Raw genomic sequence first — 27,104 nt, forward strand, 5'->3', positions numbered from 1 at the left:
GTAGGAAGTGAGCGCCGCTGTATCGCACCGATTCCTAAAGTGAATCTTCCCTCCTCTACCAAGGCATGCCTCTATCGCCGCCTCGCTGCTTCTGCCACAGCAGCAGCCGATGGTGACCGCCGCTGACAACATGAATGCCTCTGGCTATGGCGATGTTTGAAGAAAGGCGCAGTACGAAAGTATTGCTGGATGACACGCTGCCACTTTCCTGTGTTATTGAATCGTTCGAGAATGTCCAAGGCCACACCGTAAGTATTGCATCCGGTCGCTCAAAAACTTTCCGCCTATGTCCCCGTGATGTCTTCGCTAATGTCGCATTCTACACCTCCCCCAGCAGCAGTTTCTCTCTTTAGTCGGGATACGCCTCCAGTACCGACAGATCGGCCTTTCACTTTCAATAGGTCACGCTGTAAATGTTGTCGATTTCTTCGCTTAAGGCGCGGCCAGAGGGTTAGTTTGCCCTGTTGCATATTAAAGATGTGCTGATAGAAAGTTTGCGGTACTTCTACGCTTGTTTGCTGACGCTGATAAGAACAGCATGCATGGCTCGTTGAAGTTAGACGCGGTCAGCAACAGTTTTCCTGTGGAATCTGATATCTTCTACACAGTAAACTCGCACCTGAACTTTCGCAGTTCACGCAACATTTCTGTATATTATCCGTTTGAAATAAAGTACTTCCCGGCTTTGAAAATTTCGCTCTAATGAAGAGCTTCAGCGTTTCATCCTCTCATAGATTAGCGAAAAAAAAAATCATGAAGACGGGAAATACGTGTGCTCACAGTCCTTTGGTGCTTTTGATACTCGATGGGATGTTGACATTCCGTGGATTCTTTTGATACTGCAGCTGCTGGCAGCTGTTAATTTCATGTTTCATGATTTAACGTTTCTTTATCCGCGGAGGTGCGCTATTAAAAAAACATACCTAAGCAGTATACGCTACAAATTACACAACAGTAGTGGTGACAAGTCTGAGTTATCTTAGCATGTCTTGTTATCCCCGGAGCCTTTACGAGAAAACCGCGCCGTACTGGATAATAAAGCACAAAAACATGCATAACTAGTGACTTTGTGTTAATCAGTCCGGCACAATTTTATCCTGAACTATAATTCGAGTAGCCTCCATTATTGTTCACCTGATATTGATGGATGTACGCCCAGTGTTACAACTTGCGGGTGCAACGTGGGTTCCTACCTGAGGCAACGTGGACGGTGCAAAGGCGGTACAGCGATTTTGATGCGCTCCATATACAGCTCCAGGTCTCAGGCCTGGAGTTGCATCTGCCACCAAAGAAGCTCTTCAATAAGATGAGCCGAGAATTTATTGCTGAGAGACAGCAGAAGCTACAGGTAGGTTCTTTGACGCTATACCCCTGGTTCTGCGTGCTTAACTGGGGGGATCATGTTGTCTTAAAACTTAGAGCCCAGCTTTCTAAGCTCTGTTAACACAGAACCAAAAACAGTTGCAGCTTAGGTTGCTATATCTGACCTCTACAGCAGGGCAGCCTAGAAATTCCAAATTTTCTACACGACTTTTCACATGTGGTTGTTTTTTATGTTGAGACTAACGTCTTTCTTGTATTTTCACAGGAATACTTGGACCAGGTGCTCTCCGAGCCCCTATTGTCACAATGTCTGCATGTTAAGCGCTTCCTAGACCCAACAAACTACAGCCAAAACTTCTCTGGTGCGTGCCAAACCATGATTTGTTTTATAACTTTGCTAATAGATTAAACTTGTTGCTGCAACACTGGGTCCTAACAAGTTCCAGACTTGGCAGATGATTGTAAGTTAGGCATTTTGGCAGTTTGGTATTAATAATTAACTTATAGGGAGCAGTGATGGCAATGCTGCTTGCTTAAAAACTTGGTTCTGGAGTGTCTACACCGAGACTTAGTTCATTTTATACGCATTTCGATGTTTTTCTATTTGTGCAAGAAAACTGCCTTTAATAACGCTGTGTGCATCTACTGCACATTCACTGTGGCTGGTGAAACAATTAGTGATGTCATTTTGTAGTCCCAACAGGCATGTTTTGTACATTCATTATTGTTATGGAATAGCTTTCATCAATGGGCAACCTCTAGGGAACCCAAGCTCAAGTTTCGACGCGCGATGCCAGCGCCACGCCTCCCCTGGCGGCAAGTCATCGAGGCAACTGGGGAAGAGCACGGCGGGTGCGGCCGGCCAGACGCCGGCGGTAGCATCAGTAGCTCGCGCCCATCAGTCCGAGTAAGGAGTAGAAGGGGAGCGGCATCGGGCACGCGCACTCTCTCAGCGGATGTCTTTGTACGAAAAGATAAGGTTTCATTCGATAGGTTTTCGTTCAAGAATGCTGGTCTCCTTGCCTACTCTGAAGGATGAGATGAGTGGTGAGCAGGCTAACGGTTGATTAAAAAAATAGGAGCTGCCCATTAAATGAAAAATGAACTATTACTTGCTGGAAAGCATTTCTCGTGGGCCCAGAATTGACCCATTGATTTTACCGAAGCACTGCATTATGTGCGAGCGAAGAGGTCGAAACTTTATTGCCCCACTGGTGCATGAGTTTATTTTGTAATAATTTACATGAAGGCCACCGCAGCTTCGTTTGAAGTGAGCGTAAGTTCTAATTAGCAGCTTTGTAAGGGCATTTTCCGTTTCGAGAGGAAAGCTCTCACTTTTAATGGGATGATCATGCCTGCTATGAATAAACAAATGTGAGCTAGCATTGACTTTTATCGCTGTCTTAAAGATGCTGTTAGCTTCGCAGACTTTTCTCAGCCAATGCTAACCTTGTTAGCATATCCCTGTCCAATCCTCAGGGAGTGGCTACAAAGAAGCACAAAGCACTAAACCTTGTTATAAACTTCTTAATGTTGTTTCGCATGTGTTTGCGCTCTAGCTATTTACGAGTGTGTGTCGCGTACACTGGTTTGGCCCCGTCGGCACAGAACACTGCGATTTCACAGCCAGTTGTGTGCCAGTATAGCCCAAATTGCCTAACTTTCCAGATCCTAAGCTCTCCACTGGCTCATGAACAATTCTGTGAGGGATATTTCAGTGGATTCAGAATATCTTCCAAGGCTTTTCAATGGATAGATACCACTGCCACACAAAAATGTTTCTCACCGGCAATTAACTTTGATCCCAAAGAGAACATGATTACTGATACAAAGATAGCACATGAAAACAAATAAAGCATGATCTTCATATTCGACAGTGCAGAACATCGATGAGTGCTTCATTGAATGCTTCATTTCATAGTGCTTATAGGGGGTTCAGTATTTTGAGCATATGCTGAGATGAAGGCAAAAAGCTAGGTGCCCGCGTGTGCTGTGCGACGTCTGCATGTTAAACACCCCAGGTGGTCGAAACTTTTGGAGCCCTCAACTATGGCGTTTCTCATAGCCGGGGTCGTCTTGGGAACCCATAAGCCAAACCAACCAACCAAAAATTATTGGACAATTAAGCTCCGCCGTTAAGGGTATGACATGATAGCACTTCACACACACGTGCGAATACACACTGAAGGTGTTTTAAACTTCTGTTTGCATATAATTTTGTCATTTTTTTGTTTTTTTTCTCATATTTATTGTTAATTTTATGCACCGATACTTGGAATCTGCAAATACTGGTTTCACATTCTGAGCAGTTTAACACCTTTGAATGCATTTATTTTTTATATTACTTCAAATAATTAATTCATGCATTATTTAATCAAATTCACAAAGCATTGGCTTTTTATTCCAAGTAGTTTGATATTGACGCGTTTGAATTGTGGTGCTGGCGCAGGCTCTTGAAAGTTCCATGGACTGCCAGAAGATCAAAGCAGTCGATATTGTCGACCATAAACCCTGACTGCTCATTGGAGGGTCAAATTCTAAAGTTAAAGCTCAGCTACTTTGGTCATCTGATGAGAAGAGAGGAGTCGCTGGAGAAAGATTTGATGTTGGGAAAGTTTGAGGGTCACCGGAGAAGGGGTAGGCAGCGAACGCGATGGTTGGATGGCATCCTCGAGGCGCTGCAGATGAAGTTATGTGATGTTAGAAATATAGTGAGAGACCGGAAAACGTGGCGTGACATGGTCCATAGGGTCACGAAGAGTCGGACACGACTGAACTGACTGAGTTTGATATTTTTAAACACTTTTTCTTTCTTTATTTCTTTAATTATCAACTAATTATGTTGATTTCATAATCTCGTCATTGCCTGTTACACAGCAATCAATCACTAGAACTACAAATGACAATGATACAATCTTTTTACGATGCCCTTGATTATTAGCGAGCTGTTAAACGAGCTGTTTAAGCTATCACTTAAAATGACTAACACAAAGGACACGGCGTTTGCAATGCAGTCACTGACTTTCGAGTCACCCACTGCATCCAGTATGTATCGTAGTTGTCGACTGTCTGCTTCAGGGAGTACGCATTGTCAACAAACTTTTCAACCTTAATTAAGTTTGATTTACGGAAAATAAAAGTCAAGCAAGCAGATTTTTCTGAAGCAGCATTGCTGATGGTATACTGCGATGTGCATCTGCAGCGCTAGAGCTCTGCACATGTTCAGAAGGGAGCGGAAATGCAGCAGTGCAAGGGGAACGCTCGGCCGGCGCAGCCCCCATATTCACAGTTTTTACTTTTCTGCCATAGATGGTGCTTTTCGTCAGGAGCAGCTAAAGCCCCTCAATAAACTAAAAGTAGCGCCAACATGTGAAGTTTGCCGCCCGCCTCCTCTCCGGCGCTCTCCTTCGTCGTTCGACCCTCTCATTGGCCGAGCGCAGTCACGTGCTCGCGCGTGCTTTTTTTTTTTGGCTGGGTGTGCAGCTTCCTCCTTTCCAGCGGTGCGGGCGGCGCGCACGCGGCACATATTGCCATGTGTTCTGCTGCCACGCGGACTGCTGCTAAATTGTTCCCGCCGGCTAGTTATTATTTTTTTTTTTTTTTCAAGCATGTTGCGCACTTTGGCTGGCGGCTGATAGAAGCACGGTGATGTAGGCGAGTTCAACCAATGCAGACATCGCGTACGAATGGTGTCACACTCTGACAGTTGAAAACGGAACCGTTTCAGCGCAAAATATTAAAAAAAACTGCTACCACCCTTCTCAAGTTTAACGGTAGCTTACAATTCAGTCCAACCTGCAAAGAAACCACACAGACTACAGCTTCCGCAGCCTAGTTAAATTTTTTTCAAGCATGTTGCACACTTTTATCAACGGCTGACGGCCTCAAGGAGGTGAAGGCGAGTTAAACCGACGCCAAAATCGTGTACGTATGGTGACACACCATGACAGCTGAAAATGGTACCGTCTCGGCGCCAAATATTAAAAAAAAAATAACTACTATCGCCCTTCCCAAGTTTACCGGTAGCGCACAAGTCAGCCAAAGCTTCAAAGACGCCACACAGATTGCAGCTTCCGCTGCCTAATTAATTCTGATCTGCAGCTGAAGTTGAAAATACATGGAAGACAACTGCTACCACACTTCTCAAGTTTATCGGCAGCTCGCAATCCAGTCAACGCTGCAAAGAAACTATACACAGACTGTTGCAAAATTGTTCCTGTCCGCCGCCTAGTTACACATTTCTTAAAGCAAGCCGCTGAGTTTGGCCAATGGTGACGAGCTACGGACACACGGAGATGACGGCGAGTTGAACCAACGCCGAAATCGCGTACATGTGGTGTAAGACACTCACAGCCAGAAACTATTCTGGCGGGAAATCCTTGTCAACAATCGGTAATTGTGCTTCAGCAGTGAGTAATATTTTAACCTGAACACGAAGCGACAAAATGCAAGCTGAAATTATCTGGTGAGACCCGGCGCCAGCACTTTTACCGTCGCACGGCCGCCTCGATCAGCGCGCGCGCGGCCGGTTGTGACCGGCGCTTGCTCCGGAGAGCGCGCGCTAGTCGCGCACCCCGTAGGTGGAGCCACTGTCGAAATGCGAGAGGAGGAGAGAGGAGATGGCGCTACAGCAGCGCCGCTGCGTGGTGCTTTGGGAGCTTGTGCTTGAGCGCCACATTATGCAAACGACGCACTGTGTACTATTACATCAGATGCATCATTCACATTGGTTCCATATGTGGTGCTAGAGGTTAACTCATTTCATAAACGAGTTAAGGCTGTAGTCCATGGCTGAATGGTTCCTTAATATAGTCTCGTTAATGGGACGTCCCTCTTGAGTTGTATGCACTTGGAATCATGCAATAGTGTGCCTAATATCTTGATGGCTACACCGTGAACGTGAATTTTAGTACTCTGTTTGCTGCTTCACCTACATGAGTTGGCATATTTTTTCTTTGTAGCCATACTTGAAATTAAATGCTTTGCAGACATACTTACAGGATGCCATGCACCTTGTCTTCAACTGTTTTAGAGGCAGCCCTACAGCATGTGTCAATGCTTTTCCGGTCAGAAGATCATTGGGAAGTTGTGGACCCTTTGCCAGATATTGGTAAGTAGGTCATGCTTTGAACTGTAAACATTGTTGAAATTGGCTCACTACCTTTAGTTGCTTTACATTTTGATGCCTGTCTCCCTTAATTGAAAAGAAAAAAAAAATTAATAAGCAGGGAGAGCAATGTAATTGGACTGGATGGAGTGCATGTACTCCTGAATGCGTAGCTTCTTTCTTTCATTTCCTGTTTTTTTTTTTTCAGTGGGTTAAAATTTTGTAATGTTTTTCGTGCATGAGTTGTGCCCATTCACACTTTTATTTCATGCTTTTTTCCAGCATGACGCTCTACATACTGACTTTATGCAGTCTTGCTTAGTCATGTTCTTGTTTCAAAACCACATACTGAAACAGTTGAGGTGCAGTTTAAGGGATCAACAGTTTTTTTGTTCATTTCTTAAGAAAGTAAAGCATAAAATGAACATCATTGATTTTCATGCTGGCATTCCTCCCTCTGAAATAGCATAGCTGTATTTTGCAAATGCTAAAGGATGTTCATACAAAATTTGATAGTGATACAACTTAACAGTGAAGTAACATCCTGCACAAGCAGTAGCATTGCTTGAAAATGAGAAAGAAATAAGGGTTCTAAAATTTCAGAAACTTTTAATGAGTAAATATGACATTTTCTTGAAACAAACTTGATAAAGTGCAGCTTAAGATGCTGCAAAGTAACAAGTTTCCTTAGAATTCTCCTGCAGCGTATGCAGGTCCCTCGCGTTACTCCGAAAAGTAAGTATCCATGGTGCAAGCTTTCTTCGCCATGCAGACTGTCATGCATATTACTCAGTAAAATCAATTCCCAAGAGAGGAGGATACCTAGCGTCTCCAAAACTTGCTGAAAGTCTGTGTGACCCTGATTGAACCACAGCACGGCAACCTGACAGTGGTGGCGGCTGGTGGCGTTTTCGAGAGCTGCAGTGCAGCTTTCGGGGACAGAAAAAGACTTGTTTCTAATTTCTTTTTGAAAACTGCTGTATGACTCGCAAAATCTAGAAAGCTCTTTCTACCTGCCTGGCAAGGCTACAAAAGATGTAGACGCTGTGTTTGATATTCATAGCCGTCGTAAAGGAGCTCAGTTCTGCCGATTAGTGCATCACCTCGCGTGCTCACATCAGATTTTTATCACTTGTCTACATTTGAGGCTGGGGTTGGTGAACATGAGAGGGAAAACGTTAAAGATAATAACAGAAGCAAAAACGAAAAACTCAATTTCTTTATGAATATCGCCGTTTGTTTTTTTCACGTGCGTCTCCTCGGATAACGGACTCGGTTCCATGGGAAGACATGCGTAGCATGAGACCGCGGAAAGTTGGTGGGTGGATGAGATCAGGAAGTTTGCAGGCATATGGTGACAGCAGCTGGCACAGGATCATGCTAATTGGACAAGTGTGGAGGTGGGATTTTTTTTTACAGTAAGCATAATCAAGCTGCTGCTGTTGATGATGAATGCCTGCTCATCGTTACAAAGGGAACATGCAACCAAAATTAGGCATCTATTCATATGTTCACATAGTATCCATTCATTGGTGTTGCTTGTTCATCTCTAATGAGCCTGACCTGCCTTGTCTTCATGCTCAGGGTGGCGATTTCGAAAACAATACTTTATGGTGCGTCACAAGGGCGACGTCAAGGACAAGCCCCGCCTGCTGATGTGGGTGAGCTGCTTCCCATCGTTCCATTGTTGAAGTGGGCCATCTGAATTGATGCAGTTCAGTTCAGTTCACTGTAGTCCTCGCTCTTCATTGCATTGCAAAAGATATGACAAGGAACCCTTACCATTGCTGCATGTTGCTGGTGATGGGCACACCTCTGCCTTGCTTTTGTTTTTGTTGGTGCCTGGCACTAACACTTGCTTGCAGCTCAATACACCAGGGCTGTGATGTGCTACACAAGCAGCAAAACAGCTGTGCCGTAACGTAGAATACTTCCTTGGCATGTTCTCATATTTTCCTTCAGTGCTATATGCTTGTATTGGCACCAAAATGATGCTTCACCCTTGGTGGTATCTAGGTGCTCACTTGGATAGTTAAGGAGAGTGACGCAGCAGAAAGTCATGTCATGTGGTCAGGCTTCATTATATGTTGCTTAGACAGTCACCCTCAAACCTGCTGTCGCAAAGTGGTGGCGCCAGTAGTGGCACTATGCTTTTGGGGGACTCGATGGTATGCAGTAGATTATATGGTCAAAGTAGTGACATAACTTCCAATTTTTGTAGTGAGCTGGAAGCTGCAAACTATATGGCTGTGAGGTAAAGCACTTGCAATCTGAAGGAAATAACCTGTCTGTAGCATGTCGGTTCGTTTTATGGCAGGTTAGGTTAATCATGCAACATTTTCACAGTGCCTGCAAGGTTGGCAGAGTATTCCTCTTGTTTCTTGGACTGTCTGGTACTAGTGTGTTTCATATTTGAGTGCAGTGCAAAATACACTGTAATTGAATCTTGCGTAGTTCTGAATCTTACAATGTGATGGATGTGACACAGCAAATTCCTTTTTATTTCTGCTTTATTAAATACTGCTATGTGTTTTTTCACCGAATAGCAGCTAGCAACACGGGAAAATTTGAAAAGTTGCATTAATTTATGTCACATTTATTGTACAAGTATTTTTCCACATGATGTGTGGTGGCATGGAGTGTGTTGTCACCGTGGACTGCTTGGTGTGCACAGGTTCCCTTGGGTCCCGATTTCTACCTCAGTTCCAAGGACTTGCAGGCAGCTCTTAAACTGCTCACTTCCATACAGGTCAGTGTACGGTCGTCATGACACACTGCTGGTAATTTTCTGTATGAGTCCGTTGTGTCAGATGATATTATGAGAGTTCTATGTTTTTGCTGCACATATTTGCCAGACATCAGGGAAAGACTGTCCTTTAATCGTGGAAAGTACTGTTATTTCATCTCGTTGACATGTTGTCAATTGCTGCAAACTTAAACTTCTCCAACTTGTGTCTAATCTTGTTGCTCGATAAAAGCATAATGTTGGGAAGTTGGTTTTTGGTTTCCTCACATAAGAACACTAAAGCCAGAGAGGACACAGAGAGAGCAGTGAAAGGACGAGCGCAGTATGCACTAACAGCTCTGTGTTTATTTCTTGTTTCTGTTGACAGAATTTAATCATAAGTAATAGCAGAAAACTTTTCAAGATGCTGGCGCTGCAGTATATTTTCAGCACTTGTGGGTAGGGATGAATTTTTTGCCGACAATGACAAGGAGGGAGTGGCTACATAAGAACTTCTCCACCTTCTACCTTCTAAAGCCTTAAAAGGAGCTGTCATTCCTTTCTGCAGCCACCAAGAATGTGCTGCAGTTATCAGTATACTTGAATGTTTTGTTTGGTTTATGGGTTTTGACGTCCCAATGTGACATTGGTTATGAGGGATGCTGCATTGCAGAGCTCCGGATAATTTCAATCGCCAAATAATTTCAGCCACCTGGGGCACTAACATCGCACAGCATACAGATGCTTTGCGTTTTGCCGCTTTCTAAACATGGCCACTGTTGGAATAGTTTGTCCTTGTACTTTTCCTTCTGTTTAACGCTCATTTGCAGGTATTTATCTTGTCCGAACAAGACAAATTTTCTTTTTATTTTTCTTTCACTGTAACCTCTCTCTCCAGTTTTCAGGCATTCATATATATAAAGCATTGCCTCTTTTATGTTCTGTAAAGCTCTCTCTGCATCCTGAAAATGATATATGGTAGACAACTACTGTAGACTGCGGTAACTTAGTCATTCTTTGAATATGGAATTCTGATCAAAGAAAGCATGGTCATATTTTTCAAGTTAGAATGTTTATATGTTCCCACACGTAGTGGTCACTTATCTCCATAATTGAACCCAGCTGACATCAAAATTTTTCCTCTAGTGTCAGTTTTTAAGGCTCGGAAACAGCTTTAGTCACCTGTGCTTCGCAGAAAGTCAAGTATTTGCAGCCAGGTAGTACATGCCTCAAGGTTGCTGTTCAATATGATATTCTTCTTCCACCTTGCAGCACCCACATGTGTTGCCACTGTCTCTTGGCTGCGTCAACGAGAGTGGGGCAGCCTTGGTGCAAGAGTTCTGTTCTCAAGGTTCCCTCAGGGATGAGCTGTGTCAGGTAATTCTCGCAATGCGTTTATCCACTGGCATAATGATAATATATACAGCTGACTCCTGTTAAGACAGACAAGACTAAGTATAGAGCTCCGCTACATGGCTAAAAAACAAACCTCACTTTTGGTTACGTTTTGCGAACTGGGTATGGTGTAGTTGAAAATAAACCGGAGCCGACTGCTACAGGGGCTCTTTCCCTCTGCCTTCTTGCTCTATCCACTGTTTGTAATGTGTGATGAAACTTTTTTTTTTTTTTTTTTTTTCAGAAATTGGCTGTAGAATAATTATTAATAGCAAGACACTTAAGTTTCACCTTCAGATTATATAGTGGCTTGAGTATCCACCCTATATTAAAGGATAGTGCATGTATGTGAAGGAGGAACCATAATGGCTGTCTCAACATGCACTTAAAAGTGGAGCGTAAGTGTCCATCCTGTTCTTCTGCTGCAGAGACAGCTTTTCGGCAGAATTAGCTGCAAACAGTGTTGTGTGAAAGTTATGGCTGCAAAGATTGTTGGTAATCTTGTAAATGAATGCAGCTTGCATTGGAGCTCTAAACTAGGTAAAAATTTTGCCTAACATTATGTACGTTGTTTTTTTTTGCACTTAACCTTTTTCTCAGACTACTGTATGAGGAGTCCTGAAATTCTTTATGAATAGAAGCTATTATATTATACAAATGTGAATAATATTAGTTGCGGTAAGCAGTGAATAGGTTTACAATATTTTTTCTCCCACTGTGCAATGAAATTACCAGCCATGAATGTTTTTTTAATCGTAAAAATACAAACTGACTTAGGCTACATATTCTAGTCGTGTTCTTGTAAAAGCCAGTGATTGATGTTTGTGGAAAATTTTGTTTGCTTACACCTTATAGTTTGAGAAAAGGGTACACAAACCTCCAAAAAGGTTGTTTTAATAAATATGCATATAGTCTCTGAGGATCGTCACCCTTTGATGTGACCACAAGCAAGGACAAAAAGAATTTTTTAGATTCTCTAACACCAAGCTGCAGTAGCGTAAAAACCTGCATATGATACAAACCGGCATATAATAAGAGATGTACTATATTTTCCAGTTTATGAGACTTGCCTTTGTATAAGCAGCAGTTGGCAGGTTGCCAAATCAAAAAGTGCAAATAAAGCATTTGAACATTCCCATAGTGCATTTGTGCTGTTTAGAACTGACTCCTCGTGGAATGTGTTCTGTCGCAGGCAAAGCCCCGGGAAAGCTATCTAAAGAAGTATGGCGCCGTGCGAGGTCCTAAGCTGCTGGCACCAGCCACTGTGGCCAGGTTGGGTCGACAGGTGCTGCAGGTTCTCTTAGGACTGCACCAACACGGCTTTCATCACGGTCTGTTGCCTTCGCATCTTAGAACCATGCTTTGAGACTTGCATAGAAGTTTCAGCCTTGGCCATTAATATTAGGGGACGTGTGAACGTTTCTGCATGCAAGTTTGGGCTTGGAGAAATGCTTTTGAGTGTGGTAAAAGCAAAAGCTGCAGTTCTAAAGAGAGGAGAGAATAGGTTCTTGCTGATAGAGTAAAAATCTGCTGTGCTTATCTAGAACGTAAGGTAATGCGCCGTGAAGCAAGAGAAAACATCCTCTTGCAGCTTTCCGCTTCAGCGTTGGCACAACGGCTGTATCTGCACTGCTTGTATATTGTGTGACTGCACTTCAGTCTTTTGTTTCTATATCTCGTTTGCTGCCAACAGATTTGTTGCCTCTGCAGCGTACTTCCCTGTCTGTCTACTGGTCTGTCTCACAATAATGAATAACAGCCAAATGTGAAAAGGAACAGAGCGTTCTCTGCACTCTGAAAGAAGCTACCCGTATTGTAAAGTGGTCGTGTTTTTTTTTTTTTTTTTTTTTTTTTAAGTACACTTTGTTAAAAGTCAAACTAAGCGCATGACTAAGTGCATTAAGGCATTTTCAACTGCTTATTTAAACCTGGAACTTTGCTCCTGTCAACATCGAGGGAAAAACCTCCCTGTAAATTGGAAGTCTATCCAATGTGTGGTCTTCTTTGGATTTGAGCCATCAAAAGCCAACTGTATTGACATTTGAGATTAAAAAAAAAAAAAAAAGGATACTTCCACCTAAGACAGGCTCTTATCATATTCATATATATACATTGCCTTCTTTTCGGAACTCAGTTAGCCCAGCATGCAAGCACATGTACTCCAATTGTTACTTGTGTGTGCAAAACTGCTTGTGATGAACTTTGAGTTCAGCATGCATGTGGAACTGTGCCTAAAGGGCGTTTGCAGTGGAATTTAACTTTGGCCTACAGTACCTACTAATATGGTCGATTTGTCCTAAAAATAGCCGTAATAAGGCTTTGTGCTTGTATTATAGTAGCTTTCTTCTTACAAGCATCTTAAAGGGACACTAAAGACACCCAAATATGCTATCAAAATCTAATAACCGGCATTTGGTGACACTGTCGCCGCATATCCGGCAGCAAAAAAGCGAATTATTGTTGAGATATTGCGATAAGAAGTTAAGGTGTTTTTTTTGCTCCCGCCGGTTAAATTCAAACTGTTTTCTCCTACTACATAGTAGGGTGGGATGACGCGCACTATGACGCAAGAGGAGACTCCGTGATTGCTGGCGCGTAGGGAGCGGAGAATACTTTGCAGGTGCGTTCCGAGTCGCGATCTTCATTCGATACGCACATAGGGTAGGCGCACCTGCTGTTTCGAGCTCGTATTTCAGGCACCGCAGGCCCAAACCAAACTATCCGAGCACGCACGAAGTGCTTGAGCCAGAACATAACCGAAACTGAAGTGGACGCCTGTAGCGCCGTGTTAGCTCAGAGACTAGCGGCATCTACCGACAAGCGGACGAAATTAGTATATTGTTATATTTGCCTTGCAACATTTACGTTGTCTTTGTCTTTTCGCCATCGCTTGTGTGATAAAAGCATGTTATCATATTCGAGACAAAACAGACTACCACTAACGGTCAAAGTAATTCGAATTTGTCAGCCTCCGGGATACCTTGCGCATCACGTGATTTGTGGTTGCAAGCCTCGGCCGTTTCGGCTGTGGCGGCGATACCTGCATTCCCGTTCTTCCTCTTTACTACCTTATAACAGCTCTGTTTTCAGTAAGAGTGGCTTTTTTGTAACCAGGAACTGGCATTCTATCGATGCAAGCCCACTTCATTTATCTCTTTAGTGTCCCTTTAAAAGCTATGTAGTGGGCGATGCGTGTAACTGGCGGCATGTCGTGGAATTGGGCAACTTACCGGATGTGATTTAAAAACAGCCGCTCGAGAACTGTTCTTAAGCCGGCCTGTTTGAGTGAATGGACTTCGGATGGCATGCAGTAAAAAGGTTAGAGGCTGGAAAATAGCTTGGAGGTGCTTGGTTTGTTACATTGGTGAAGGTTTTATAATTTCTACTGCAATTACCATGCCAAAACGCTGTATAGTCATCAGGGGAGAGTGATACAAAGTCATGCAGTCGGCATTTGCTTCACTGACAATACCCAAGTGTAGGCACGCCCGCCCCATTAGGTTTTTAGAAGCAGCAGAAAGCCGCCAAGATGCTGCAATCACAGCACCCAAAGGTCCAATTGCGCCCCTTTCTAGGTCATCTTGCAGCTCTTAGTTATGGGCACCATATTTCCAGTTTCACTTCGAAAAACTATGGCTTTTGCGAGTGATTCCTTAAACAGGCACTTCACTTACGAATGCCATATTTTGTTTTTAATGCTCTCTGTTGAACTACTTGAAAAATCAAAAAATTTTGTTACATTTGGTCTGTCCAGGAGTGTTTCAGCCAAAAAAGTCACGCTGATCATACTGTATACAGCTCTCTAAGAAGTGAAAAAGGGGCGAACAGCTGCTTTGGGCTTGGTAATTACATCAGAAAAACTCTTGCCACTCTGCAATTTGATTGGCTGGCTGGCTGTCTGGTTTTTGCCAGTGGATGTATCACTTCGCAGAGCTACACAGTGAAGAATTAAGAGCAGGGACAGATGTGGGTGAAACTTTGTGCTTTGGGGGACCTTCGCAACAGAACTGCTGAAAAGAGCAGTATTGTAAGGGACAATTTCTTCTTCCAGGGCATCTACACCTTGGCAACGTAGTCCTCCGGGGCGATGACTGTGCTGTGACAGCGCTGCAGAACCAACTACTGGGCTTGCCCAGCCGCTTGCGACCATTTGTGGTTGGCCTCAAGAAAGTCAGGGTAGGTTGTTACCTTCAGGAACAATTTCTTTTTTTTCCAGCCCCAGATTATCAACAATCAGTCTGGCCACCTCCCATGCAGTTTTTCTTGTGATTCGTAATGCACTTAATATCGTGAAGTAATACACCAATGTCGCAGACAGATTGCCTGTGGTTCAGCACGACTGCATTTACGTGAATTGAGCTGCGATTAATTCTGCTTTTCTAGAATGAGCACTAGGTAACGAGACTGCAAGGGTTGCAGTAACCATGATTAGCGGCTTAAACACAATTCAGTTTGCCATGCACAGTCGAAATCAGCGACAGGTGCAGTTTTAATTGTGGTTGAAATGCCGTGGCTTTTAATCTCCTCAAATTTTACTGAAACTTTCATGGTACGTTCTTCAGTTTCCACTGAAAAATGTACCTTGAAGCATACAATTTTCCACTGGTTCGTTTGGTTTGTCGCAGTGTAAGTTTTAAAATTTCCCATTTTGTGGCCTCAGTCTTGAAGCTTTTTGAGAACAACCTTGGGTTCATGACATCATTGGATGCATGGCCATCTATATTCGTTTTGTGTTTGCCGATGCGGGATAAAATTTTGATCGTTTGACAAACAGTAACTCCTGCTACCACTTACAGTAACCAGTTTAGCCAATCAGTGTCATAGGATAGGTTTTGTGACTATATATCCATGACGTCAATCAGTGTCATAGGATAGGTTTTATGACTATATATCCATGACGTCATAGGTTGGTCAAAAGCTACTTTCGGTTTCGTGGTTTTTTGCTCCTTTAAAATACTTTTGCTGGGTATTTAGCCCTGTTGCATTAAGGGCCCCTTTGAGCATCACAAGTATGGCGCTGGCAGCTAACATCGCCGCGCACTGATTGGGCATACGTTTCCTGAAGTTACGTTTGGCAGGAGCTGCCAACTCTCCTCTCATATCGGAGAATGATGTCAGAATCAGCCTGCCAGGACCTTTGTATTCTGAATCAGACACTTTACCCCTAGGCCGCGCAGGCACTCACGTTCATACAGCTTAGATGTGTGCTGGTAGCCTAAGCTTCCGCTTCATACCCTTAAAGGCAGAGCTTAAGTGTCCCCCATAATTTTTATAAGTGGTTTTTGTACCGTCGAGAAGGGGCTCAAAGGAATGTGATGTCATTATGAACTGAGCGTGTTCAAAAACCCCTGGAGTGGCTCTCTTAAGGCCTCCATTCTGAAAAGCATGTCAAAGGCTAGTAGGTGAAGCATTATCTGTGCCGTTACCACCTGCAATGTTTGAGGACTTGCATTCATAGATGGTGCTTTCTCTCCTTGTGACAGACTGCAGAGGCCTTTGACGCATACAGCTTTGGCCACCTCATCTACGAGATGACGTTTGGGAGGCCGTGCAACACGCCGACCTGTGACAGCTTCCCTGCACCCTGCCCGCCTGAATTGAGTATGGCATTTTCCTTCGTGTACAGAGGAACCAGTGTAAGGGGCCTCTGACTTGCAGGGGCATAACTGGGCCGACGATAACTTTTGATAAGGGTGCATGCCTTGCCAACAAGCCACATGACTTGCCTTTGTGCTGTTATTGCATTGCACTAATGCACATGTTGTCATGTCCATACTTGGCACATAACATTCTTCATGCTCCACAACTGCAGCACCTCCAGAGACCATGTTTGCAAACTGCACGAAGAACTAAGATGTGTTGCATTGTGTGGACAAACAGTAGCTACCTGTGCTCATCATATGAACGTGTTTACCACCATTGCTTAGCTTTTCCAACAGGCGTGCTTCTCTATTATTTTATTTTTTTGTAAATAATTTTTGTCTTTAGACTCTATCGTTGTGTTTAGCTGAAAAAAATGGTGTTCAACCTAGCTGGAGGGGTTATGACTCAAGTGTGCTCTTGTTTGTGATGTTTTGGTGCAGGATCCGTACTGGAGGCGCTCATCTCTACAGAGGCGTGCAAGAACGGACTGCCTTCAATGGCGGACCTGCTTATGCACCCGTGAGTTTTCACACAGAAAAGTTGTTTCTGGAATGCTTGCTTCGCATGGTTTTTGTTCAGCATGTACCTCCTTTCGGATGCCACCATGGCACGCATTCTCGTAGTGCCGACTTGTGGTCACTTCCTAGGCATATGTGCTGCGTACATACACGCAGCAGCAGATGCTAGCAGGCGTGAGCATGGGGCCCAAGTATATACTTGCTAGGTTTCTGTGCCCAGGCCACCTGTGGTTTGCACACGCCAGAATCGGCACGAAAGCCTATATCGATTGAAGGACATGCAGCTCCCTTGATTTCTGCAAAACGAGCCTGAACGCCCTGCTCTTTGTGCTATGGCACAAGTATGAGAAGGAGGTGGCACAAGGCCCCTGAAAATGGGTGGCTCTTTTTAACGCCTGATGCAAGCAAGTGGTGCATACAGTTGAATCCCGCTATAACGAAATTCACGGTGCACGAAAAAAAATTCGTTCTCGCGGAACTTCGTTATCGCAAAAATTTGACGTGAAACGCAGAAAGAATTGCCCAAGCAGCAGCAAAGGCGTTTAATGCCAAAAATCTGTAAGCTTGGTTTGCTTACGCTTCACGGCGAGCAACGCCGTCACGCGATTTTCGCACTCGGTCAGCAAACCCATTGCAACATCGTCGTCTCGGACAGCAACGAAATTCCTGATGACATCAAAAGCGTCCATCACCTGTACGGCGGTTGCCGCAGCCGGCGCTTCCTGTACGTCGTCGTCTTCTTCATCGGAAGAGTCCTTATCATTCCGGGCAGCTTTTATGATCTGCTCATCACTCACATCTTCGTGAACAACAACACAAGCGTCAGCGCCGATGTATTCGTCGAGCTCGAGATTAGGCGGCACGGTTCCTATTTCTCCCAGCGTTTTCCAGGCGGCCGCGATCCCCGGAGCTGGTGACGCCTCTTCGTCGTCGTCTGTAACGCCTGGTGTTAGGCCAGCAGAGTGTACGGGTCGACCTTCGGCAAATCCGGCGTGCCTGAAACAGTTCACAATTACTGAGCGCCCCAGTGTGCTCCAGGCAGCAGACATAATCTGCAGTGCCACGTACAATTCCCCTTTCTTTCTCGGCCGGTTTCAGTGTTAAAAAGCAGCCGCTGAATTAACCTCCCGCGGTAAGCGCGCTTCAGGCTAAGAATCACGCCCTGATCGAGAGGCTGTAAGACAGACGTGCAATTGGGAGGGAAAAACCTCAGCTCCGTGTTAGTGAGCTTGACTTCGTCGGAGTGATGCGCTGAACAATTGTCCAAAAGCAAGCAAACTTTACGGCCCTGCCGCTTCATGTCGCGGTCGAATGCCATCATCCACTCGGTGAAAATAGCGCGGGTCATCCATGACTTGTTGTTCGCCTTGTACTGCACAGGTAGGCTACGAGTTCCCTTAAAACAGCGCGGCTTGGCACTTTTGCCTATGACTAACGGTGGACGCTTGTCCGAGCCATCCATGTTTGTGCAAAGCAGCACTGTGATGCGTTTTTTGCTGTGTTTGCCGCCGTGACAGCGCTGCCCCTTGAAGTCGAGCGTCCTAGCCGGCAACATCTCGTAGAATAGCCCGGTCTCGTCGGCGTTGTAAATGTCTGCAGGCGCGAAGTTGCTTAAAATTCCGGCCATGTTACTCGCCTTCCAAGCAGCTGCTCCGTCCACGTCTGCTGACATTGACTCGCCGCACAACACTTTTCCAACGATGTTATGGCGGGCCTTGAAACGGTTTAGCCAGCCAATGCTGGCTTTAAAATCATCAATGCCAAGTAGGCATGCATAGTTCAAGGCTTTCTGCTGGACGATGCTTCCGGACAGGGGGACGTTGCTGGCTCGTGCTTCCACAAACCACGCATGCACTGCTTTGTCCAACTCTTCATGGAGGGGCCGCGTCACCTTTTTGTGCTTCGAGGATGTGCCTGAAGCAAGTGCCATTCTCACGCTGTCCTTATTGCCTAGAATCGTTGACAGCGAACTTGCAGGAATTCCGAAGTCTTCAGCAATTGCCGCTTTCTTCCTTCCGCTTTCTGCTTGGGCGATTATTTGAGCTTTTTGCTCAAGGGAAAGAGTTTTGCGTTTTTTCACTTGCGTTGCCATCGTGTCCTGCGGATGAAAACTCGTCGTTGTCGAAGAGAAAGGCAGCGAGTGAACAACGCGACCACGACACAAAGCCAAAATGGCGGAACTGCAATCACGTGATTTCATGCTTAATGTGGCTTTGGATTTGACTTGGACTTCTCGCCAATAAAACTAGTTTCGGTTTCGATTTTGAACGCGAAAATTTCGTTGAAGCGGAAACGCTCTGCAAAAATGGTTCGTTGTGCAGAGAAATTTAGGCCATTAATTCTTATAGGATACTCGCAGGGAATAAAAAATTATTCGTTGTCGCGGAAATTTCGTTGTGGCGGTATTCGTTGTGGCGGGATTCAACTGTATGTAGGGTTGTTCGTTTTCGGGTAAAACCCGATTTTACCCGGTTTTCGCACCCCGAACATGTTCCTAAAAAAAAAAAAGGGTGAAACTCTATATTTCCCGGTTTCTTGAACAACTGTGCCCTCGGAACTTGTTGAAAGCTCGTACAAAAGCACCAAAGCAGAAGCTATTCGAGCGATACTTTCTGGTAAAGAAGTCCTCTATGCAAAGGCAGTATTAATGAGAGATGCACTCGAGCTACTTTTAGATGTCCGGAAAATGCTTGAAAGCGCAAACCTTCTGATGCCAAGCTTCGATCACCTTGTGAACGTCAAGCTACAGTAGAGCTACAGTTTTCTACGATGATCGGTAAAAGCGATTGAGCAAAAGGTGCTTTGTCTATGTTACCCAAGAGCAGTGCCACATTAGTAAAAACTTGTAAAGGTTTTTGCGCAAATGTCTCCACAAAATGGTGGCTGAACTCTTAAACCGAACGTCACAGACAAAGCAGAAAATCAGTTGACGATGTGGAAACTGGGTGCTTTACTCAATCTATTCCAGAAGCGGCTGCTGAGTAAGCCTTTTGATGACTATACCGACCTCTGTTTCCGTGACAGGCGATGTAGACTCTCTTCGCGAGGAGTTTAACCAGTGCTTTGCTGGAAGCAAGCTCGATAAATGAAAGTGTTGAAGTAATGGGCTATTGGAACAATGCAACTGTGCGCTACCCTGCAGGCTAGCAAACGCAGCGCTGGCATTGTGTCTAGCTAATGGCTGCTGTGACGTTGAGCGAATGTTCTCTCAGCTAAGATACCCCAGAGACCAGACAGATCTCTGATGGAAATCGGAATGTTGCGCATGCTGATAATTATGTATGTTAGACATAATAAGGGCGTGTAAAACTTCGTCGACCATGCTTATGTGAATAAAATGTTTGTCTAAAAACTGACCGTTGCACATCACTAAGAGTAATAATTACGAAAAAAAATGCCAAATTATGAAATACTTTCTTTAAAGCAAACCACAACATAATCCTAATCGTTATACACCGATTGGGAGAAATCGAATAAATTATTAGTTTCTAAATTTAACCCGATAAAGCCCAAATTTCGGAGTGTTTCCACAGAAAACCCGATTTCTCCCCTATTTTCAAGTAAAAAAATAATGCCAGATTTTTGCCCCCCCCCCCCCCCCCCCCCCCCCCGAATTTGAAAAAATATAAAACCCGAAAACGAATAACCCAATGCATATGCCTAGCAGGTGTCCATGGAGGCAACAATTAAACAGCTGGTCACAATTAAAACCAGCAGTTAGAGGTTCCACACATAGGACCCCTCCTAGGTCCCATATCCCACAAATATACTAGCTCTGTGTGTAGGTCAACTCTATTTCCGGTGGCCATTTTTGCAGAAAGCCAATATGTGACAAAGCTTTATTGCACCACTGGAAGTTTTGTTTATTTTTGTTTTTGTGCATTTGATTGGTGTCTTACAGATAGACCAATGGTTTTGAATAAGCCTATTCTGCCAGCCAACCTTTGTGAGTGTACACTAGATGTATAATTACGCTTCAAAAAAATTCTGAAAAATCACTGTTCACATTGAACCGAAAAGCCGTAATTCACACAAGCCTAATGCTGTGCCCGAGAATAACAATACCCTAGCGACGAATGTAAGACAGTGCATTGTTCTTCGGAACAATGCTTGCTAAATGAGTATAGACTCCAAATTTTGGTTGCATGCTTCTTCTTGTTAATGATACATAAGGCATTACTGTACGTGGATCACCATGTGGTTTGTGCCTACGAGAGCTAAGTAACTTATGATTGAATTTTATTTTCTCATCAGTTTCAATTTCAACAGCTGAGTGATGGCTGTGACGTCAGAGTTTAGTCTAAATCTCGTGAGGGAGAAAAAGAACTGCAGTGTTATTGCTGCTTCTGCGCTTGTGATTTTGTTCACAAAGGAGGCTGGCATTCACTGTCGTGATTTAAATGATGAAACAGTGATCATGTCGCAATTATGCAACCCTTACTTGACCTAGACTCCACCTTGATGTCACAATCATTACTTGGCTATTGAAACTGAAACAGGTGAGAAAATAAATTCAATTGTAAATTAATTTGTGGTCTTAGGCAAATAGTTCATGGTGATATGTGTACAGCAATACCTTGCGCATAATTATAAAGCATAAAATGCGCTCATATATTCCAGTTCATAATAGGTATGATTGACTGCATATGGCCCGCTATACTGATTGCAGCCGGTGGTTCTAGCTTTTTTCAGGCAGTAGCGCCGGCCAATGGAAGCACGGCCAAGCTGGCGCTCAGAGTCTCGAGTTCCTTGAAAGATGCACTCAAGATAGCACGTTCACGTACAGAAAGAAGGCTACAGGAGGATCAGAAACAGGTGTGAATTTCTTTCATCTCTCCCTGTTTGTGCATTTTGATGAAATGAAGTAGCAGTCGTTGTCCATAATAAAAAGAAAAGGAGAGACGTTGAAACCCGTGCGAGTAACACTTTCACAGCAAGCATGACAGAAGTGGTGGCATACTTGTGCGCAAAAAGTATCTTATAAATTGGTCGGGCATAGATCCTTGGCATGGGGATCTTGTTCTTGCATAGCTTGGATGAATAGGGTTTTGAGCAGGTGTGTGTCGTTCTTTTAAGTTAAGGTAGATGTCAGTCAGTCTCATGGCCAGTGTCTTGTGCATGGTGTGTGGGCGAATTAGTGGCATCCTTATAATTTTTTACATCGCTTTGATGATCCCTTTTGCGCATCGAGAACCATATTATCCCATCGATGCAAGCATGATTGCAGTTCAGGCATGGTATCTTGTAGATGACTCCTAAAAATTATTCTTGCTTGGTAATGTTCAACTCCTGGTTCCGCAGCTTCTTAGATGGCATATGAACCGCACACGTCTCTTCTCAAAAACACACAAGAAACTAATGCCTCGCACATATAGGATGCCTCCTCATGTATGAAAGTTCCTACGACCAGTGGTCGCTGTATCTTCATCGAGAAGTAGCTCGAATAACTGTTAGCGGCTGAAAGTTCCAGGAAGACTTTTTTTCTTCTCACTTTTTTTGCTACGGTCAGTCTTCTTTTTATTGAATTGCCATGCCTGACCAGGCGGATTTTCATCTACTCAACTGTCTGTCTGTGTTTTTCTGTCTACCTGTGTGTCTCTGTGTGAGAAAAAGAGAGAAAGGGGGGATTACACAGCAGGCTTGGGCTCCAGCAAGGAATGTGTGCTACGAGCATCGAAGCTGAGATATAATACAAAGTTATGTTTTACTGTGCCACATGGTTGTTGCTTACATTATAACCTGTCTACAGCTGTAACACCGATCCTAAGCAGGCTTACTGTTAGACAAAAACGCAAACAAAGCGGCTTTTTGCACTGAAAGAAAGTGTTGATCTAATGATGGGGCGATGTGACGATAAGTTTGTTGGTGCTCTTCTTATTTCATTTCGACCCAACTTTTACTGCCTTTCTTGTATAGGTGGTGTGCTAATGATGTAATGTGTTTAGACTAAGTGACCTTCATTTGAGTTTATGAAAAATGCACAGTGAACTAGATGGAACATACTATGCTCTCAGCTTTGCTGCTACCATTCTTGAGCATCTTACAAAGTGTGGCAGTCGAGCCTCAAGGTCCGCACTGTGCTGTAAAGAATGTGTGTTCAAAGTCTGTTTATTCTCAAAGAGGACAGCATGGAGTGATGACCACACTTGTACCCTCATTTTTCTCGCAGCTGCGGCAGCGTACCAAGCTGAGCAAAGCGCAGGCTCGCTTGTCGCAAGACGGTGACCGCAGGAAGAGGCTGCTTGAGCTGAAAAAGGCAGAAGCAAGCCGGCCAGCTGCTCCCCAGACGACATTTGCCCCTCGCCCCACTCTCGGTCAGCCTGCTTACCTACTTTGTTTTCCTGCAATTATTATTATCGAATGCAGTTGTACAAGCAGAAACAGTGCTTCATTAAAATCATTGCTACGCTCCTCTAGGATAGACTATGGCAAGCATTGTGGCAAGCAGGCATGAGGTGCAATCATAGTCAGTTCTGAACTTTGATCATACTCGGAATTTATTCACATTGTGTGCAGTTCATATCAAGCAGAGGCTTTTAAATGTGCTCAGTGTTGATGCAAAGAGTGCATCATTTCAGATGACTGGGAATTCAAATTAGCACGAGCGAGTTCATTATGCGACTAAATATGGTACATTTATCGTAATACAAATGGTTCTGGTCAGTTTTTCGAGGCCATTCGATAATTCGAACATCGGATAATTCGAACTTTTTTTCCTGGTCCTGTGAAGTTCGAATTAACGAGCTTTTACTGTATCTCCATTTATTTTGTAGATTAAATTCGTCCTACTCTGTCACGAACATCGGATAATTCGAACTTTTTTTTCCTGGTCCTGTGAAGTTCGAATTAACGAGTTTTACTGTATCTCCATTTATTTTGTAGATTAAATTCGTCCTACTCTGTCACGAACTGTCCCGAATTTGTTTATGACTGTTTTTTAAGCCTTTAACAACATTTCCTCGCTTCTTGGACCAAGTCCATTAAATATTTAGCTTGATTGGAATTTTGTCCGTCCCTATGGTTGTACATACAGGAATATTCGTCTCTGCCTTCTTTCAATGAAGACTGCTCAATTCCAAACTCCTTTCCATTATGCTGTCTGATACTGTCTCTTCATTTGGGGGATTACCCCATCATCGCACCGAAATGATTCGGCTTTAGCTGATATATATATCCTGAATCCCTTTAATCTAGGCAGCTTACTATATGGTTCCTAAATGTTGCACCCTTCCCAAACATAGTCTTCAATAACCGGTCATTCTTCTAGGTCACTGAGATGTGTCTTGCACATAGCATATACACAGACTTCACCGTCTCTTAACTGGTGTTCTATTTCTAACCATTTCCATCGCTTTGTGGCACCACTTCGTGGCTCCAATGTGCCGTCGCTCTATTGGGTTGCGGCGAAATTGAGAATCGAGCATTCCAGCTAAGCACCGAAACCTTCAAATTAACAGGACTGAAACAGGCTATAGCTTCAAAATATGTAGTTAATTTCGCATTAGAAATTATGGGGACCAGAGAAGTTCTTTGAATTATCTGGGATTTTGAATTAACGTTTGTATTATTGAGATTTTACTGTATAGCAGTTTCAAGGAAAACCCCTTTGTTTTAGTTTGAACTAGTTTTTCCAGTTTTTCTATCCAGTTTTTTACAAATATGGTTACAACAGTCGTAAAGTACAATAAAACCTCATTCATTCTGACTAACCAGGTCTAACCAGGTCTGTGGTCGTCTGCTTTTTAAAGCGAAAACTGCTTGGCAGTGACGATTTTTTACTACTCCTGTTAAATGTTGACTGTGAGGAATTTTTGTGATAAAGCTGCAAAATAGTAAAGGCCTTTGCGGGTTCTTTCATGGTGAGACGCAGTAGTACTTCAGCCTCTTCACAGGTTGCATGTGAAGAGAATTCACCGCACAAGCTGCGAATGGCACGCGAAAAATGCATAGTTTTGGTGCAGGAAAAAACCACAGGGATGAAAGAGAGGGACACGTGCATTTTCGCTGGTTAGCTGAATGACACAAAATCTTCTAAAAAGAAGATCTAAAATTTATTTAAAACATGTTTTCTAGATGCAGCCAAGCCCAGCTGCATCAAGAAAGCATGCAGCTGGGCTTGGCTGGCTAGTCTATGCATGGCCAATGTTGGCGTTGCTACAAACCAGAGTGCGAAGCTCAGGAGAAGCAAGCCGAGACTATGCAGCGAGACAATTTTTTGGTTCTGGTGGCCTTTGGTAGTCTACTTTACAATCAACTTTGCGATGTGAAACAAAAAATGCCGTTTTATGTCTAGCAGTCTTTTGTTGCACCTCTTTCTCTTGTTAATGTTGCGCATACACTGCACATACAGAACCCTGGTCCCGTATTCAGCTATGAATGCAATCTTTTCATATCTCAGGTGGCAGTACTACAAGGACCGAGGATGTAGTCAAAGTGCAAGCTCCACCCCCTCCACCGCCGCCACCACCACCCCCACCAGCGGGAGATGGGCCGCCACCACCACCACCACCTCCGCCACCCCCGCTGCTGCCGGTCGGCGGTGGTCCTCCACCACCACCGCCGCCTCCTGGGCCTCCAACTCCAGGGTCAGGGTCATCGGGATCGTCAACCGACCGCTCTGCCCTGCTTTCCTCCATCACAGCTTTCAACAAGGGCGCCTTACGCAAGACAACCACCAAAGACTGCAGCAAGCCCAAGCTCTGACACCCGGCTACAAGCCCAACTACTCTACAAAAAGATGCCTCCTAGGCTTCCTCACGGTTAACAGCGCTGGATGGTCTGGCTGAAGAAAGTCACCGTCACAGTGCGGGGTCAACAGCAGCACAAAACAAGGGGACAGAACATTGTGACAAGGTGTTTTGTGCTATGAACAAATCTTTGGAGGGAAGTATGTCAGCATGAACCAATGTGTTAACGCAGCATGAAGGAGGGCTGCGGTGAAAACTTTTGTTTACTCTGGCTGCTCTCAAAGTTTGTGCACGATGTGAGAATGTGAAGTAGTGTTCTCTGTGAGGGAGCCAAGGTACCTAATAAAATGTGGCATTCTTGCATAGGAGGCTAAGAGGAGTCATCGTTAGAAGGGTATCAGTTCACTTAAAATTGTTAAAGCAAAGCAATGCAAGCAACCATGTAGCTTGCGAATGTGGCAAAAATTGAGTGCACATGCATTTGTCAATGAACGAAATGTAACACCGGACTCCAAAAAATTGTACCCCACTATGGAGTGTACATACATTGCTCAGGAGATGGTCAAAAGCATAAAGCTTTGTCACATGAGTAAAAACTCTCAGAAGTTATGGCCGAGCGTGAAATAACCGATGGGCACTTCATTCACTGACCACTGTGCGTCTAGCACACTTACCTTCTGCTTAAGATCTGCCACATTTTGTCTCTTCCTTTGTAGAGTTCCAGCGAACATTACTTCACGTTTGGTGCCTTGTCCAAGTCCCTGAAGGTGCCCTTCAGTTTTGTGGCTGTTAATGTTGTATTGTGTGCATGCATACACCCATCCTGTCCAACAGTGCTAGGAGGAGCAAGTGCCTTTTTCTGTTGAACCCCAGTGCTGTACAGAATTGCATGGAATTGGCCGAAACACTGCTGAAAAACCACATTTTTTTCCTTTTGCAAAGAATTGCAAATGAACATGACTTTTTCTTTTGCTCTCAGCCATACTGGCTAGGGAGGTTATGAACCAAGGACATTTTGTAAGGAGACTGGCATGTACCGTCTGTTGCAGAAGATTGCAGCCCAACGCGCCGGGCGGAGGAGCAGTATTGCTCCCGAGAGGAGGCGCTGCGCCCGCCGGCGCTGCCTGGTGACGCAGCTATAAAGAGTGAGGAGGCTTGTTCTCTTCCCCTCATCCCACGGCTGAGAGCAAAGATGTGCGATATCAACCGCAGGATGAGGGGAAGAGAGCAAGCCTCCTCACTCTTTATAGCTACGTCACCAGGCAGCGCCGGCGAGCGCAGTGCCGCCTCTCGGGAGCGATACTGCTCCTCCGCCCGGCGCGTTTGGCTGCAAATTTCTGCAACAGACTGTACCTGCTGCAACACCTGGCACCGAGTCATGCAGGAGGTTTAACACGAGTGCCATTGAAAAGCACTAATATAGCAGCTGTTTTTTGTGCACTATTTTTTTTATATTTGAGAAAAAGTAATAGATATTGCCTAAGCGTAGTGCAAAACTTCTGCTGAAAGTTCGGATAGACGTGTACAATTTTGCGCTTCCCAAGCTTGCAAGGCCGAACAAAATATTGTGGTCTGCATATTCAAAAATGTTGCAAAAACATTTGCCTTTTATTGTTTTGCTTAGCCCAGCAAATGGTGATACAAGTAAATATGCAGTTGATGTTAACTTGCTCTGCCAAGATACATGTTGGTAGCTAAGGATTTTT

At 44.2% G+C, this 27,104-nt stretch overlaps 1 protein-coding gene across 1 annotated transcript; it reads left to right on the forward strand.

The window, feature by feature from the left end:
• The first annotated feature begins 37 nt into the window (after positions 1–37).
• Positions 38–26,501, forward strand: LOC146208553 (PX domain-containing protein kinase-like protein). Its single transcript, XM_084594755.1, has 14 exons — positions 38–248; positions 1,160–1,348; positions 1,589–1,685; positions 6,356–6,433; positions 8,015–8,091; positions 9,105–9,179; positions 10,428–10,532; positions 11,743–11,881; positions 14,602–14,726; positions 16,034–16,151; positions 16,634–16,712; positions 21,394–21,526; positions 22,881–23,025; positions 25,110–26,501. The coding sequence occupies exons 1-14, from the start codon at positions 135–137 to the stop codon at positions 25,412–25,414; spliced, it is 1,779 nt and encodes a 592-aa protein (XP_084450881.1). The 5' UTR covers positions 38–134; the 3' UTR covers positions 25,415–26,501.
• The last annotated feature ends 603 nt before the right edge of the window (positions 26,502–27,104 follow it).

Source organism: Amblyomma maculatum, chromosome 1 (genome assembly GCF_055883805.1).
Source record: "Amblyomma maculatum isolate TAMU_Amacu chromosome 1, ASM5588380v1, whole genome shotgun sequence".
Lineage (NCBI taxonomy): Eukaryota > Metazoa > Arthropoda > Arachnida > Ixodida > Ixodidae > Amblyomma > Amblyomma maculatum.